The 18,814-nt window shown below is 33.7% G+C and overlaps 1 protein-coding gene across 11 annotated transcripts in view; it reads left to right on the forward strand.

Annotated features, from left to right (window-relative positions):
• LOC140663666 (disks large 1 tumor suppressor protein-like) overlaps positions 1-18,814 on the forward strand; it is a 337,014-nt gene that overhangs the window by 311,009 nt on the left and 7,191 nt on the right. For 8 of the 11 annotated variants that reach the window (XM_072887999.1, XM_072887997.1, XM_072888003.1 and 5 more), the window contains 5 exons: positions 14,458-14,671; positions 14,967-15,124; positions 15,283-15,532; positions 16,321-16,423; positions 17,089-17,127. In XM_072887999.1, the coding sequence (XP_072744100.1) occupies positions 14,458-14,671; positions 14,967-15,124; positions 15,283-15,532; positions 16,321-16,423; positions 17,089-17,127 (764 nt within the window). The remainder of the gene's footprint in view (positions 1-14,457; positions 14,672-14,966; positions 15,125-15,282; positions 15,533-16,320; positions 16,424-17,088; positions 17,128-18,814) is intronic. The other 3 variants (XM_072888001.1, XM_072888005.1, XM_072888007.1) reach the window with 1 other exon arrangement.

Genomic DNA, 18,814 nt, shown 5'->3' on the forward strand with positions numbered 1-18,814 from the left:
AGACTCAAAGTAAACTCAACTCAACTACTTGAATATCGCAAGTCTGAATATATTTGATATTATAAAGTAATTTTATAATACAAATCAAAACTTCAAAATATCAAAATTTAAAAAATAAAATAAATACAGATCTGTACGTTTGAGATATACATTGTTTTCTCCGTGATAAAAAAAATTACAAGCAGATGCGATAATAATCTACAGATGCTTAAATATATTCTGGAATGTTTGAAAAAATACTCACGTGAGTATTATATAATTTTTATAATTATAATATAGATAGATAGAAATTTTATAAAATTAAATGATTAAATTAATAACCTCTAGTGAAACTTTAAAAGTAGTTCAACGAATTTAAACAATCCGAACGTTCTTTCGATGGAAATAAATCAGTATAAAATGGCCATCTCTTGACTGTGAAATTTTACGATAACCCTGAGATTATTCAAACGACGATGACGACGATCGTGATAAAAATTCCTCAAAGAATCCCGACAGTCCAGACGCCTTCGCCAACATTCACAAGCATCGTCTCTTCCCTTGAGGTTCGTGTCGCGTCGCCAGTCGCACACATACATACGTGCCTTTGTGTGTCCATGGCGCGCGTGTGGTGTTGACCCCATAAACAGGCTCGACGTGGCTAAAAATACACGCCACACGTCGGGCGAACCAGTTCTGTCCGAGAAAGAAAAACGATGGTGAAAACCCGAATGCAAACGTATGGGCGAGATGAGACGCGACAGAGTCGAGGACGAGAGGAGGAGACAGAAGAATGTTGGAAAGTTCAATGTCACGTGACACTTATGTATGTCTGCTGCCGTCGCCTAATCAAACATCTGTGTATATGAATCCGACCATTGACAGCTCGACACGACTCGAGGGAGGAAGACCGGCGTGGTTCGTGATAATACGAGCTTATAGAAAGCTGTTTGATTGACGGTAGATTTGACCGCGATCATGTTCTTAACGAGGTTACCATGTAACGATGCTGTACGATCATTTTAATGATCATCGCGCAATTTCTCGAATATTTGAAAATATTCTTCATGATAAATCGACATAATACTTATTCGTGATTAGGCGCAATATTTAAAATTACAACAATTTCCTCTGTCGCTGCTGATAGTACTTTATAATTTTATACGTAATATAAAATATCGTAATTAATGTAAAAAATTTTACATTAATTTATATAATAACTTATAATATATTAATATATAATATATAATTTATATAATAATGTATAATAATATAATATATAGAAATGCCTCAAATATAGCAAATTTTTATTATACATCTGTAGATTCTTTAATAAAATAAAAAACAAAGAGTTAAGCTTTTTTCCTTGATAAAAAAATTTTTAACTAAAAAATTATTTTTTTTCTTTAAAGTAAAAATGAAATTGCCTAATAAAATAGCCGCGTAATTATCCAAAATTTTATTATCTATTTGTGTCTATAAAAATTCTTCATTTTTAATAACTTTTAATATAAGAACCATTGATTCTGTTTACTAGGAAAAAATTCATTCGCTCAAATTAAATCGCTCAAAGAATTTACGTATGATGCATGTCTCTATAAATCAAAGATACTTTGTTGATATACAAAGCATATCTATTGATAATTTCTAAAAGAGATACGACAGCAGATTTACCGATGGCACGACCTGTAACAGTTTTCTCTGTAGAATTTGAGTGCGCTGTGTAATGACCACTCCTTAAGTGCACAATATGAAGAAGCATCGATGTATAGAAAGTTAAAACCAAGTCTAAAGCGAGCGTGTCAATTTTTAGAAGAAAGTCATCAATTATCTAGTGCGCGGTTGACGGGTGCGATTACGACGATAAAAAGGAAAGGTGAAAGTACCAAGATGTTACTACTAATAAGGAATTAGCGTGCAGTGCCGAACGTAAATTTGATTGATTCGATCGTAAGCATCGGAAAGAAAAAGATCTGAAAGACGTCGAAAGTTATTAACGGTACGACGGTGTCTCGGCGCCTGATTATAAACAAGTATTTAAGTGATACGTCCGAGATTATTAGCGATTACAGAACGTGACGTGGTGTGTCTCGAAAGTGGCGCGCGCGACGATATGTTCGTGTAACGTGTAAGTGTACATACTTTGCATGTGATTTTACTCACCGTAAAAACGAAGAAGAAACATGACGCGGAACAGGCAGCAGATTTTTCCGCTACGACCCTTCGCAACCCTAGGACGTCGAATCCTGCGGAACAAACTGTACAGAAGGTACGTCGGGCGACATATGGTCTCATTGTATAACGGTAATGTATGTATGTACATAAAAGAATATATATATACGATATATACTGATGTGTGTAACACATGTGTAAAAAATTCAATGTCCTAAATTTTTCCTTTTTTTAATCGTTCGAACAAATTCCCGTTCGCGCGCGATTTGTGTGAAAAATGGTTGAGTTTTACATAATTTTTATATATAACTTAAAATTGCATATTTTATATCATATCTAATAAAATAAATATAGTTTTTTGTTACTCAAATGTGATATAAATTATCATATATAAATTCGCAGATTAAGCTTTCATATGAAATAAAATAAAAAACAAAAAAGAACATTCGTGCATCCGTTATGCATATAACTCACGCGAAAAAAACAGTGGATAATAATTTTACTTTATCGTTGGCAGTTATGTGATATTTCAATTAAACTATTACGTGATAAAGTGTCACTTTTAATACATCGCGGAATTATTTTACATTGAATGCATAATTAAATAGAACGCAATATCAATAATAATAATAACAAGTGCTCTGTGATTTTTTACTTAAACAAAATTAAATACATATTTATATCATAAATTAATTCACAAAAAAATGAACAAAAGAGAAAAATCATATTCGTAAAATAAAACCGAATGTAAAAAAATAAAATCGTAAGTTAGATAATTCCTTATAGGAGATGGTAAATCTAATTTGCACGCACACATAGCTAACTATATTTAAAATAATTTTAAATTATAAATGGAAGAAAAAGATTGATCTGAAATCTAAACAAAGGTCATTTAATGAAAGTATTTAGAAGCTAATTAAATATAATATAAATTATATTAATATTTAAAAATTTCGACTCCATTTTGAGATGCACACCTGATGTATTGATATACTCAGAGAAACTTGACGTCTAACGATGTGCCTTCTTATACGTGTAAGAACCGTTTAACCCGGATTTCGCCATTGCCCGAGAGTTTACGATGCAAGAAAGACACACCGAGTCAACCGGCAAGGTTCTCTTTCACTCTGCAAAATTCCCAGCACGATTCAAATTGGCATCCCTGCGCGCGGAAACCGGATGTGTCCGGAAATTCTAATCGATACAGCGACGATGACGACGACACCGCATTTGGATCGCATTCGATCTCGTCAACTCTTTCTTTTTTTTTTTTTTTTTTTTTTTTTTTGTGTCAACATGACTGATAAAACCTGGATTTAACTTGACAGGGATATTGCCTTAATTTTTTTTGTTGCGCGAGAGTCGCTGATCCGTCAAATTAACAGGACTGTGAGACCAATATGTGTTACGATGTAACAACGATATAACAAAATTAGGTAATACTGATTACAACGAAACGGAAAACTAAACTAAACTGTATATTTAAATTTAAATTTTAGGGGATATTAATTACTATGCCAAAAAAGAAACTGATACGATTAGTGAATAATGTATTTAATGTGACGTGTGTAAAAATTTATCCAGTAATCTAATTTTATCTTGAGAAAACGCTCAACTTGATATCTTCCCTTCCTTACTTTATATTTTTTATTTCATTCGTTAAATTTTTAGTAGAAGCTAGTAATATATAATAAAATTTAGCTATACTGCATTGCAGCAATTTCTTACAATAAAAAAAAAAAATCAAAATCTCACATGGTATATTCATCATCCAATACACCATATGGTAAGAGCTGACACATGTCGTTAATTCATTCTTACCAATTCTCACCGATATTTATTTTCGCTCATCAGTGAGCTCGTTATCATGCCTTATGCTTCATCTGGCAGAGCGCTTGAAAACGTAACGGAAGTTGGCGCGGCCGAGACAGGCGGCAATGGTTGTATGTATGCGGATCACAAATATGCGTGCAGTAAGTTAGAGGACATTAAAATAGAAGGTGGGGGATCGATGACGACGGGGAATGAAAGAGGTGATGGATTAATAGGCATTATCCGGCCGGAACGAAATGACGATGTAATTGTGACGGACGGGGCCGTCAAGCTGTATTCTATCGATGCGTGCGTCCAAAATAGACACTCGATAGAGGGAAGAAAAGAGAGAGAGAGAGAGAAATACAGAATGCAAATTGACATTATACAGTACTAACTACCACCGCATCGGGGATTTACGCTCATTTTGCTTGATTCGATTCTTATATGCTACATATATGTATAGTCTCCGCTCTGGGAATCATATAAACGCTCTCTCTTTACTGACTAAACCGTTCGCTTTATTAATTGCTAATTGCTTCCCAAACTTGTGCGTAAACGCATATAATTATTGACGGATTGCGCGACTAATCGGATTAATTTTTGCTTCAAATATTCAATAGATCGATCGTCATGCATTAGCTTGATTGTAAAATTACAATACTTCGGATATTGATTTGTTCACGAAATAAAACAATTACATGATATTACATGTTTGCTTTTTAAACATTTATTTATTTGTTATATTTATATACTTTATTATTTTATCGTATTTATTGATATTCTGTGGTATCATATAAGCTGAGTCGGAAACTTGACTTGATTTTCAAAATGAAATATAACTTAAATATTTTTTGTCATATAACAATAGGTTATAGAATGCGGGGTTGAGAATATTATTTTATTTTATACTCATTTTTAAACATTTAAATAACTTTAAACATTTGTCTGTCAAATATCCTCTGCTATTTATCTTATACTGTTCTAGTCTATCTCGCAGGTTCGCTGTGTTGTTTCGATCACGTTGTCCAGTATGGCTGTAATTTTTTCCTAAAATTATATTTATGAACTTTATATTAACGAATTCAAGATTAATATGCAGGAAAAAATTACAATATCATACCAGACAACATGGTGGAAACAGCGATACAAAACCTACGTGATAAATTAGAGCAATGTAGAACATTTGACAAATGTTTAAAGTTATTCAAATGTTTAAAAAATTAATAAAATATTATATTCAAGTATTATATTCAAATGGCATTCTATAACTTATCGTTATATAACAAGAAATAAATATTTCAATTATATTTTATTTATTTTATTTTGAAAATTGTCAGGTTTCCGTGACTCACTTTATATATTTATATTTATATTTATATAATTCACATTAGAGCTTCATAGAGAGTTATAATCTTATAAATGTTATGTTCTTTAAACTAATTTAAACACAAATTTTTTAATATAACTCTCTCTCTCTCTCTCTCTCTCTAAATACATATAGAAAATAAATAAAAAAGTCTGAATAAACGGCACTCTCGAAAGAGATTAGTCTTTCTTAATGAGCAGAAATTATGTCTGCGGTCTCCTATCTCTCAGCTATAAAGTAATACTGTCAATGGCAAAGATACTTTTATGGCAAATCAACCGTTTCTAAATGAGATTAGCTTCGGATAGACGATTCTTTCCTTCAAATGGTCCAGTTGACCCAGGTCAGAACAAAAAGAATTCTCTCTAGTTACAAGAAGAAAAACACTGGGAAATCTCGGCCTTTAATCTGACTTTGGGTCATGGCCGTGATTTTACGAGGCCTGGGTCGCTGTTCCATACGAACAAACTTCGACCTACTCGCTTTTAATATCGTAACTGACAGAAAAAATTCATATTACTTTTCGTGAATGCGTGTTTGTTCTGTTAAATGGATTGATTAAGAAAACATTATTACTTGTTTTATTTGTATGTATTTCTCTCCATCACAAAAAATAGGAGACAAAAAATAAGTAAATCTATTTTGTTAGTAACAGCTAAAATATTTAGATTGCATGAGTAATTTATGTAGGAAAAATTCGAGGATAGATTGCAAATTCAAAATTGCAAAATGATAATGTGTATGCGTGTGTATGCGTGCATTTATTGTACATATTTGTATAATCCTGAAAGATTTTACACACGAAAATAATGTCATATGATAACGAGATAAAATATCATCTCATATATAATAATACATGTAATATGAATGTAAATGACTACCTGATGAAAAATTGGGGATGTTACGTAGATTCTAATACTGATCGCTATAACATGGCCTTTCATTAAGCCCTTCCTAAAGCCATTCTCCTGAAGCGCCATTCCCACGGTGTGACAAAGCCTTTAATACTATGAATGAGGTATCCAAAGTAATTTATGTGCAGACACGCGAACCACCCTTGTTGGAACATCCTTGAGGCTAGAACGATCGCGCAACGAAATACTACCGTGGTATTTCGTTGCGAAAGTTCGATATACGGGTTTGCGGAAATCCCATTAAAGTCTTGAAACTTCGGCATGTTGCACGATGCTTTCGTTTCCGCTTCCTTTACGCGCGTCATGAACGATAAAGGTCTTCCATCCTTCTCGAATCGTTCCCTTGCGCGGAACACGATGTTGAGGTCGTGAGAAATAACAGAATGTTTTTTGTTCAATGTTTACATTTTCCACCTCCGAAAAAAAAAAAAAAAAAAAAAAAAAACATTACGATTTTTTTATAAAAATTAATATATAATAAAAAGTTTAAAAAATAATTGAATTTTAACGTACTAATGTACGTTTAATAGCTTATTTAATATCTTAATAGCTATACATATGTTTGTTTAAAATTAAATTAGATTTACTAAACGATATTGCTATTATACGTATAAAAAAATAAAAGAAGTAAAGCGAGTATTTTTCTGTGAATTTTTCATTTTCCTTTTTTTATAGAAAATGATCAAAAGTTCGTTCATGTGGCTTTTACTTCGCGCGGCCCTCATAAAACGCACGTGTCCCACGTGCCGCTTTTCGTGGCGCTTCTATTTGCCCCCGAGAGTAGTGTATAGCTGCGTGTTAGCACAGGAAGGAACACGTGATATACCGAACCTTGAAATCACCCGGGCGGTCGAAGAGAGGGGTCTCCGAGGGGCGCAGTCGCCCCAAGGACACTCTTTCGCGCACGGTCGCGTAGTGTCCTTAATAAGGAGCAGGGTCAAATGCCACTCCTTGCTGTATGCGACCGTGACTCCGGTTTCACGTTACTTTGAGCTTTTCGGGTCAAGATCGATCGAGCTTATTCGCCTCACCGCTACCGCCATTATTCAGCTATGTATCTATGCTATTAAATAACGCCTCTGACATTCTCTGTTGACTCTTTATAGATAAAAATATATTTTTTTTATTTTTCGAGAAAATGCTGCTTTTGATTAAATTGCATTGAATTACTTATATGTATACACAAAGAAGATATATTAAAAATATATCGTATTTAAAAAAAAAAAAACGAATAAAATTAATACATGAAAGATTAATATATATTTTGCATATATTTCTAATTTTACATGCATTTTACTTTTTCCGTTTTTACGATAAAACTCCAAATAAGTATATTTTTAATTGAATTGTGTAAAACATGTAAGGGTGAGTGTAAAACAAAAATAAGCACCGAGATATTAAATAAAACTTGGTCTCCTATCGTTGCTTCGTGTTTTATATATTGCGTAACTCTTGAAAAATGACGACCTTTGAGATAGAAATAGGGTAGGATCGATTCTCGTCCTTGGAAATTTCCTGAAGTATCTTACGGAAGCGGATATCGAAGTTGTGAGAAAAATAGAAAGAGAGGAAGTGAGGGGAGACTCTCGACTCTGCTATACAAATTCTATTGTTCTCGAAGAACGTGTTGTTAATACAATTCTCGACTGGCTCATCCACTTCTATCAGCATATTCCTGGAGGCTTCAAAATCTCTTGTGAGATTTCAAAATAGGCCGAGCGTGAATTTTCAATCTTTAGTCTGAAAAATTCGAGTTTACCAGACAAAGATACTTATATCAAGTAAAATAATATTCGAATCTTTTCCATTTAAAAATAAATTTGAAAAATTAATTATTTTTAATATTTGTATTAATATAACAAAAAAGATTTCTAATGAAAGTATTAAATTTTTCATACTACACATTCTTATTTATTATTATAATATTTAAAATAATAAGTAGGAAGAGGAAATCGTCTCATATTTTAAAGACAAGATACTGTTCAAATGCATAATGCAAGCACATAACTGATTAAAACATGATTGCGTTAATATAATAGTCGAGTACGTTTTGTAAAGCATTGATCGCGTTTACAATGGCAAACTGCAATCATGAGATACGAAAGTACACTTATCTATCGAGCCGCGAGCGAAACAATTTTGTCGCAAGAAAAGTGTGTTTCATCTTTTCACGCTTCGTGAAGTTCCACGTGTTGCAATGGGGTTGCCGATAAGTATTCATAAAATCACGATGTCGACAGCTCAAACAGAGCTTGTTTCTGTATCAATACACAGAGACTGCGGAATGTTACTGCGTGTATTGCATGTCTTTTTGTATCTGTGTGTGTATATATTTGTATTGAGGGATGTCTCGTGCGCGCGCGTATCTTCGCAAGTAGGTCAATCGAAGAAGCGATACATCGGGAGTGAGTTTCCATTTTCACGAGACTGGTTTCGATTGCACTCGTCGCTGCAATTAGTGGCGGTACAAACGACAATTTCTAATTGAAAGAGAAAAAAAAATAATTCAACTCGATATACTCGAACAATACCGTTACTCAATTGACTCCCGGTATTTTTTAAATAAAAAGTTTTTTTTTTTTTTTTTTTTTTATTTTTTTGGCAAAAAATCACAAATGTTAGTCAAACGAAAAGTTTTTTTGTCATAACAATCATAAGTGGTGACACGTAACAAATAATTGTGTACATTATATACTCACATATGTATACACATATGGTATCTCGTATTTTAGAAAATAACTGCATTATTAAAAATAATAGAGATTTAAATTTTATAATATTTTAATCTGATTTATTTTTATCAATTTATTTATCAAAGTGAAAAAACTACATTCTTATACAGTTTTAAGAAAATCAATTTTATTTTCTTTGTATGTTTTACTGTATAATATAAATTAGAATTTCTCTTATTAAAATTAGATAAAATATCTCCAACCGTCATGTATTTATTGACTGGGTTGTACTTAAATCTCGATAAGAAGTAAACAAAAAATATAAGATTAATGCGATTATTTCACGAAAACGTCATTTTTAAGAGCTCTACATTATGTTTTGCGAGACTGTCTCATTCTAATCGCACAGACCAATGATGAATATTACTTCCGGCTTCTTTATATTACACCCGAAAGAGAGAACAAAGTGAGTTTTTACAGAAGGTGCCTAATTAAATAGTCTCTCTTCGAGGATTTAAATTACGAGAGTTAAAATTTTTCAACACTTCTCTCACGAGGAATCGAATTTGCCGGCATTTTAATGGCCTCGAAGTTTCTTTCCAGTTTGTTGGCATTCGGAGATAAAAGTTTCGGACATATAATTGATTGCAACACTTTTATGCGCCTCTCCGACTCACCGTTTTTAGATGCAACGGTTTTTCGTGACTTTTCCAGTTGTTCAAACAATTAGGTATGCCGAGAGTTCTCCCGTTTTCAGACATTCCATCGACTATTAGAAAAAAAGTTCTTATAATTAAATTGTGGCTTTTATTTATAATAAAAAAAAAAAAAGGAAATTGAAATTTTTCTTTTTTAATTTAAGAATATTCCACTTTACCTGACTAAACGACGAAAACAGAATATATCTATCTCTTTGAAAAGTTATTTTTCTCTTCTAATTATTGCATGTATCGTTTAATATTGTTTAATATATTGTTATTAATATTTCTTAATAAATGTACAATTAATGCGTTTATGTGTTTATAAAAATTAATTGATATTATTTATATTTATTTTATTTTTTTATATTTACTATATTATATGTTTTTTTTTTATTTATATAATGTTCTTATTACTATTCTGCTTTCCGTACCTATGTATATTTCATGAGTTTCTATCGTAGATACAATATTTATTCATTCCGTTACAAATTTTGTGTGTATCTAATTTTTTTTTTATAGTTATAAAGGAAAAATTTTTCCGTAAAATTTTTCTTCGCACACTTAGGAATCTATCCCAGACGTAGAGTAAATTTACACCTTCAGCTATCTTTATATATCATCTATATATCCTAGATATCTATTCTTGTGCGCGCCACATATGTCTTTCTATTTTCCATGAAAGAGCAAATTTTCGTCGATATGTTTAGATCGCGGCCATAAGAGTGGTCGTGCGAAAAAGGCTAAAAGTTTAGTGGGTTGCCCTAGTTTTCCAAAAGAGCGGCGGCGCGAGACGTCGGTGGAGGAAGGAGGACCGTCGACGTTGCAGCGCGCGCCAGAGAGAGTCAGCTTATTTCTATCGATCCTGACGATAGCGGAAAGCTCGCAGTGGCCGCCTCGGCGGCGCGGCGCATGGCGACACGGCGCCGTGGCTACCTATATGCTCCGCGGCCTTTAATCCGTCGCGACGCCCCTAACGGATGTCGGGACGTCGTCGTCGTCGTCGTGTTGTTGGTTCGCGGTCGAGAAAACGAGAGGGAGAGGGAGAGATAGAGAGAGAGAGAGAGAGAGAGAGAGAGAAGCGGCAGCAACGTCGTATCAGCTGATTCGAGAGATCGCGCGCCCTTCCGCTCTCTTTTCCTTTTCTCTCTTTGTCCGCGACTCTTGCAATTCGCGATCGATCGAACTCGCTCGATCACTCGAGATCGACCACGATCACACATCGTACTACGCATCATAACCGCGCCGAAATGGTCGTCGATAGTTAACGCGGCGAGAGTGCGCCGCGACGTCGCGGCTCTTCCTCGACGATCACCACTCATCCTTCAGCAACGGAACCGCAGCGGTGTTACGTCATCGTTCCGCCTACGCTACGGATAAAAACAGGTGCGCGTTTTGTCAGACAGCGTCGACATGACAGTCCGTCTTCGAATGCGAGTGCGTAAATCGAGTGCGTCGCGTTGTTTCTCGAGAGCAGAAGATAAATAATGAGTTGTGAATGAAAAATCAAATGAGAGAGTGCGTCTTCTTGCTCACGAGATCCAGTGCAGTATTTGAGGAAGGGAGATAAATACATAGTATAATGTAAAATAAACGGTGAGAAAGATATATATATATATATACAGGATGTGCAACTTGATAATAAAATGGGGAAAGTGGTTTAATAGAAATATCGGTATATATTAAGCAGATTATGCATTATATATCGTGTATATTGTTTTAATTACGAAAAAATAAAACAAAGCTATGATTTTTACGTGGACTTGTGGTCGAAAAATAAACAAAATTGTATAAAGGAACTAGATCAAGCTCTTAATAAAAAGGTAGATTATTCCGTATATAAATTAAATTTTTATATAATATTACGTCATATATATTACGGATTTATTTATAGCGATGTTGATCCATTAATTAAATTCACCTATTATTAAATGTGACAGTGAGCTTTCTGAATTGTGAAACGACTTATATAAATTCACAATTCTATTAACGCCGCATTAATATACTTGTCGATATCACGAATGCGACGTGTATCTTCTTTACTTCCTTCGGTCTTTTTAGTATTACGTAACATCACGATGCTGGAAAATCCATTTTCTACGGTGACACGCCTGTTTTGCGAAAAAGGGAGTAGACAACGCGATGCGCGCGAGAACGCTTGGAATTGAAGTCTCGGATCGAGAACATACAATAATGCAATCCGTGCCACAGCTGCGAGCAATGCACGTTCGCGTTGAAGCGCGTATCTGACTGGCGGAAACAGATGCTGCGAACGTCTACGCACATCCGGCGCGCACTCTCCGGTCGCGCGGACACATGTAAATCCCTATTCAGGGCGAGCCAATCGGGAAGGGATTCCGGGGATTAAACTGACCCGGAGTCTCTCTATTAATCGTTGGACGATTATCTAATCTAATAAATAATAAGAAACGTGTAACAAGAAAATACGCAATGTTTCTGGTATATTACAGCATGTATTAGAGTATTATACTCTATTGGATTTTTTCTTCTTTTAATAAAAAAGTTTTTTTTTTATCCGTCGGTGCTATTAATAAAGTGGTAAACAACAAGTTGCATAGAAATTGTGCTATCGCAGTTACACTACACAATTGGTAATATATGAAAAAAAAATTTGTAATATTGCAACAAAAATGTTATATTCACTACCGAAAATTATTTTTAATACAATCTTTTAAAATTGATTTTTTATTGACATTATTGAATAATATTTTTTAATAATAGTAAAGTGACAAAACTTTTTAAATACATTAAATAAATTCATATTACACACACACCTACACAATTACTCTCTTTTATTATTAATAAAGTTTTTATTGTTATTTAGGCATTAAGAATAAATTCCTTTTTCACTTGTAATGTTACATAAAAATATGAAATACGATAAATTATAATTATAAAGAGATTTATGATTATTTTAATTATATTATTAATCTTGGGCATATTATTTAATAAGAATAAATCAATAATAATAATTTCTAGCAAAATGATTACAATGCTTAATAGTAGAAATCCTGTTTCCACTAGTTACTTCTTAAATGATATGGATCCCGGGTATTGTCGTGTGTGCACGACAAGCGAATTGCATTTGTCGCACGGAATTAAGATAAGCGAAGGAACAATCGCAGATGCATTCGTAGTTAACGCGACTTTAATGCGACCCCGGCGACAGCGCACCGACCGTTAACTCGAGGTCTTTGTTAACGTGAGCGAGAGAAGGCCGTCCGGCCAGCGGTTGCAAAGGGTCGAAATGAGGCTGCAACCGAGACACGGTGGATTACATCGAGACGAGGTTGCATAGGTCGCTCACAGATATTCTCGCGTAATGCGCTCTTGGTCCGGCAACAACGATGACATGCAACTCACGGAATTACCTCATCGTTCCTTTCGAAATTGCAATTGAATATAAATGCAATGCACGCCATCCTACGTAAATAAGAGTTTTCTCTAATAATATTAACAAACACATTTACATTACGTTTAAAAAAAAAGTTATTTTATAATTAAATAATGAAGTAAAGGCTCTATAAATTATAAAATAATTAAGAAATGTTTAGCATTAGAGCAAATTTTGCTCTAATGCCAAATATTTCTTAATTAAAATTATTTATAATTATATTCGAGACGCTAAAGTAATTTTTTGCATAATAATAATTTCTACAAATTGGTTTCTTTCAATATTATTTTTTTGTACATTACGACGCGTGTTTGTATTATTGTTGTACAAATTTGCAATCACCATTGTATGAGTTTAATACTCGTTATTTATTATTATTTTGTCGCAATATTACAAATTTTTTTTCATGTGTTACTAATTGTGTAGTGTTGTAACTGCGATAGCACAATTTCTATGCAATTCGTTTACCATTTTATTAATAGCACCGATGGATAAAAAAAAACTTTTTTATTAAAAGAAGAAAAAAGCGAATATTTACATTTTTTATATAATTAAAAAAATGTCTTTTGCAACCATTGTTTTCTTCTTGAAAAGTCAAGAATTAATTTTGAATAATTAATTTTTGGGTTCAACGTTTTCCTGTGTGAACATATATCGTGAGAAAATTGTCCATAATCTTGTTTACTGCAGGAGAAAACTATGTGATTTGTTAAAAATTTCGCTATGATAATTAAGGTTGTAACCGTGATTTTATTCCGCGATATAATTGCACTTTGATATATTGCGTTGGATATACAAAATACACATCGCTGACGTCATTTTAATCTCGCGAAATGTAAAATTTCAATATTTCATCCGCAGACTCCTCGGTTTAGTACAGTAGATCAAGATGCATTTATGCGCGCGATATGACACTACCAATGCATACTCAAGATACCGAGGCCGCTCGAGGACTGTCATTATTCACGCGAGTCCTCGCATTATGCATCTCGTTATATCAGAGTACATTTGAGATCCGGGCGAAGACAAGTGCTCGACGGTAATCGAATTTATCAACGAATCTTCTAATTAACATGATAATCGCGGCCAACAACACGGAAGATTTCTGCATTTTGATTGACGCAATTGCGTCAGAGGGGTTGTTTGCAAGATTAAAATGCATTGATGCAAAATATTTCTCAGTGTTAATTTTATGAAAAACATTTTCACACATACTTGTTTATAATTTATTAATTTATAAGTATGTATATTTTTACGTGTGTGTATTTTTCTTCAAAATTCTTAATATTCAGTTTTAATTAAGGATGCTTTTTTATGATGTATCATAATTATATATAATTGTTAAAAATTATTAGCAACGACTTTTTTTGATCCTCTTAAAAATGTTGTCAGTATTAAATGTGGATTTTTTAAATATATATTACAGGGAAGTACGCACTGTCGTATTAAATAAAGGATCTTCCGGCCTTGGTTTCAACATAGTTGGCGGTGAAGACGGTGAAGGCATCTTCATCTCGTTCATTTTAGCCGGAGGTCCGGCCGATCTCAGCGGTGAATTACGCAGAGGTGATCAGATACTGAGCGTTAATGGTATCAATCTCCGAACAGCCACCCATGAGGAGGCCGCTGCGGCCCTTAAGGTAAGATCTTGATTTAGTTACATTAGACGACACGTACAATTTTTAGAGTTAATTTTTCTTTTTAATTAAGATTTAATACTAAAATAATAAAAAAGTTATATACAAAAGTAAGAAAGTGAAAAAATTTTATCATGACATATATGTTACGAAATCAATCTCAAATTAGAGTTCTTTTCAAGTATTGAAACATGGAATAAAAACATTAAATGTAAATGTGATAATTTAAGTATCTTAATTTGCAAATTTTCTCTTCACAAATAATATATTTTGTTTTCGTTGACGTAATGATACTTAGGGCACTGGACAGACAGTGACAATCGTGGTGCAATATAAACCGGAGGATTATAACAGATTCGAAGCGAAGATCCAGGATCTTAAACAACAAATCTCGCAACAGAATGTGATGACAGGCACCCTCATGAGAACTTCCCAGAAGAAATCACTCTACGTGAGGTAATTCCACGTGATTACTTTCTCAATTATTACTTTGCTTCATCAGAGCCGTTGATATGGAAATTTTTCTAACCATTAATTAACATTCACGAGCTAATCGATTTTTCGCGCATTATTTAAAATCCAAAAGTAAACATTACGGTTTTTCCTCTTCGAAGAGCGTTGTTCGATTACGACCCCAACAAAGACGATGGTCTACCGAGCCGCGGCTTGGCATTCCGTTACGGTGAGATTTTACACGTGACGAATGCCAGCGACGACGAATGGTGGCAGGCAAGAAGGGTCACTCCCCAGGGGGACGAGGAAGGTCTGGGTATAATACCCTCGCGTAGGCGATGGGAACGCAAGCAGCGTGCCAGAGATCGTTCTGTCAAATTCCAGGGACACATGCCGGTCATCCTTGATAAGGTAAGTTTGATAGAAATTTCTTAGAATCTATGCTCTTCGAAAATAATTATAAATCACGAAATACAATAAAAGACAATTTGCTTAGAAAGGATTATAAATATAATATCTTATTGAAAATTAAAAAAAAAAATTCGGGATCAAATTATTCGGGAGCAGAAGACTATCATATTGTTTAATACTTTTAAATTTTCTAAATATAACTCTTTTAATTGTATGTTAATTCTTAATCAAAGATTTAATTTTTTAATATTTTTTTTTTTTCATATTCAAGTGGACTTTGGAAATATATAATAAAATGTTAAATCACCGATCAATATGATAAATATATATTTGATATAATCACTATTGTGTCAAAATTTTACACTTGAAAAGTTTCATATTTTTGCAGCATAAATGACGTTTCCGCGTATTCCATAATGCGTAATGAAATAATTTACAATACGCGTAATCGAAAAAGCATGTTTATTCACCAATGTCCCTCGAACTCATTAACACAAATGAGGAGAGACGGCTAATTGAATATTCAATCGATAACCACAGTTTTCGTCTGCAAATTCCGTGTGATCAAACACAAAGATAATTGCTTTAGACTCGTATGAGAAACTATAATCTACCTCTCCTATAAAAAAGATCTTAAATTCTCTCTCAAAGGTCATAAATATTTTACAAAATTGTCACACACGAATGAACATAATCGATGCTTGAAATTACAAAATGTTTTTTTAATCAATTCGCGATTTACAAATTATTACACTTGATTTCGGACACTGTGAACTGGTTGATTTCAGCAATCAACGTTAGACCGGAAGAAGAAGAACTTTTCGTTCAGCAGGAAGTTCCCGTTCATGAAGAGTAAGGACGACAAGTCCGAGGATGGCTCCGATCAGGAACGTGAGTATCTAGATTGTTTTTCTCTCTCCCGTTTCCTGCACGTTCTGTGCATGTTCTCTGGCCCATATTTACTGTGTTTTACATGTTTTTTCTCGCCATATGTATTCGCCTATACTTTATATTATACCGTATATATACCAAGCGATTTTTAACTGTCAAAGTTATGAGGTGGTTTTTACATTTCCTTCGGTCCCCCATTTTTTCGTAATCGATGAGTGAAATTTTTATTAATGAATCATTGCGACGTCCTATGTGAGAGAATCGTCGGAGGTCATTCAAAATATCATATTAGAGAAAATTATTTCTTTGTCATTTTTATTGCAGAGTAAAGTAACTTTGTTTTTTTATTTGTTCCGTGTAGTGTTTTTTTTTTTAACTATAATATTTAATACGATAACATCCTAATTTTTATAATTGCAAATTTTTAAAAGCTTATAATGCATATAACAGTGTATAGTATAGAAAAAAAATTTTAACAGAAATCAGTGCTTGATATTAATTTTCATACGAAGCTCAAGAATAATTATTTGAGTAAGATTATCAGTATGGGATCCTCAACTTGCGACGCGATGAGGCCCGATCAGACACGCCCAAATCCCGAATGAGCTTTTGTGTTTTTATCATGTGAAAACGTGACATGTGTTTTGTTTTGCCTGCTTGTGTAGGAACGCCCACCACACCCGAGAATGAGAACGATCCCACCCGTAAGTATCTTAATTAGTCAGACAAGTAATGAAGCTCTGTAAAAATATGCGCTTTCATAATTTTTCATACGCGACGTTTACTGACGCATCGCGCAAGCTTTAAAATACGCAATACGCGATTCGAGCGAAATTCTAGCAACGTGTCGAGCTAAACAATAAGAGACAATTTCAAAAAGATTTTTTTTTCTAATTTTTTATTTCTAGTAAAATAAATCATTGATTTATTTATAATATTGATCAAAAATTGAAATTGAGATAATGCCAGAACTTTATATTTTGTATTTATGCACGGTAAAAAACATTTTGTATTTTTGTTGAAATTTTCTTGTGTAGAAATTTTTAACATATTCTTATGTTAATATAACATATACTGTCGTTATGTTATTTTAACTTTTCTGCATTGAGCTAATATTCACCGTTTCTAAGAGTTTAAAACAACACAATTAACAAATAAATCTTACACTAATTCACATTTTTGTGTTAATTTTTTACATATTATTTGTGTTATTTGTTTACATATTTGCCTTCTGTTAAATTAACATTTAAATTAATATTGAAGTGGATAAATTGGGACACGAGAAATGTGTTAAATTTAACAGAAAATTTTTTTACCGTGTGTTAGTACGATATAAATAAAATTGCATACATATACATTTTATATTTATCTCTGACAAAGCGTGTAACTTATCTTACGTTGATCGAATGCAATGTATTGACTGGCATCGAATCTCGCAAATGTTACGTTGCAAACAGTCTCGCTTGCAATCGTTCAGCTACCGCATGAGAGCAGCCCGCAACATTCACCCCAATCTTGCTTGCGCATGCACGTTGCACTTTGAACTTTTCTGCTCCGCAGAATCTCTGGTTTACTAACACTCCGTCCGACACGCTCTTTATTTACGCTCTCGACTTCGCTTCTAACTTTTGGCTTTTCACTATTGGAGGTTCTAGCCTGTATAGTAGCGATCCAGCACGGTAGAACGATGTTCCTCTCAAAAGTAGTCTTTGTAGTAGCTCGTATCCTCTTTTTTTTTTTTTTTTTTTTCTTTTTCTTTCTTTTTTCCACGAAAGGATAGCGAGTAGAAATACGATAGAAACGCAGCCCGTTTGTTCATCTCGAAGAATCGTGTCACGAAGCACATCATCGTCATCTTTATCAGTTCATACGAACACTTCGATCGAGAGGCCGAAAATGACTTAATATTTCAATAAGACTAGATGCATGTATGACGCATTCTCACTGTTATCAAAAAGTTTCTCGTTCTTCGAAAACACGCGATTCGATATATTGAATTCTGAAAGGGATACGCTTCTTATAACACTTAGATGACGGCGAAAGGAAGAGTATTATAGTCTGGAGTCGTACAGACATGCAGCTGATATTTTTTTCCTCCGTCTTTTTTTTTTTTTTTTTTTTTTCGTTTTAAGCATGAGATTGTAATGACTATTCGTGAGAGAACACACTCTGGCATAATACACTGATATAATAATACGTACTGCGAGTTACGTTATGCTTCTAATGTGATGCTTATGTACGGACGAAAAACGTGAATATTCCATCGAGAATGTTCAGTGTCGTGATCATTGCACGAAATGTTGCATCCCGCGCCAAGATATCCGGTTACATTATATGATAAAATATTAAAAATGTGAAAGGGAATAATTCTCCGACGCTTCAGATCCGCGT

The sequence above is a fragment of the Anoplolepis gracilipes genome, chromosome 3, assembly GCF_047496725.1.
Source record: "Anoplolepis gracilipes chromosome 3, ASM4749672v1, whole genome shotgun sequence".
NCBI classification, from domain to species: Eukaryota; Metazoa; Arthropoda; class Insecta; order Hymenoptera; family Formicidae; genus Anoplolepis; species Anoplolepis gracilipes.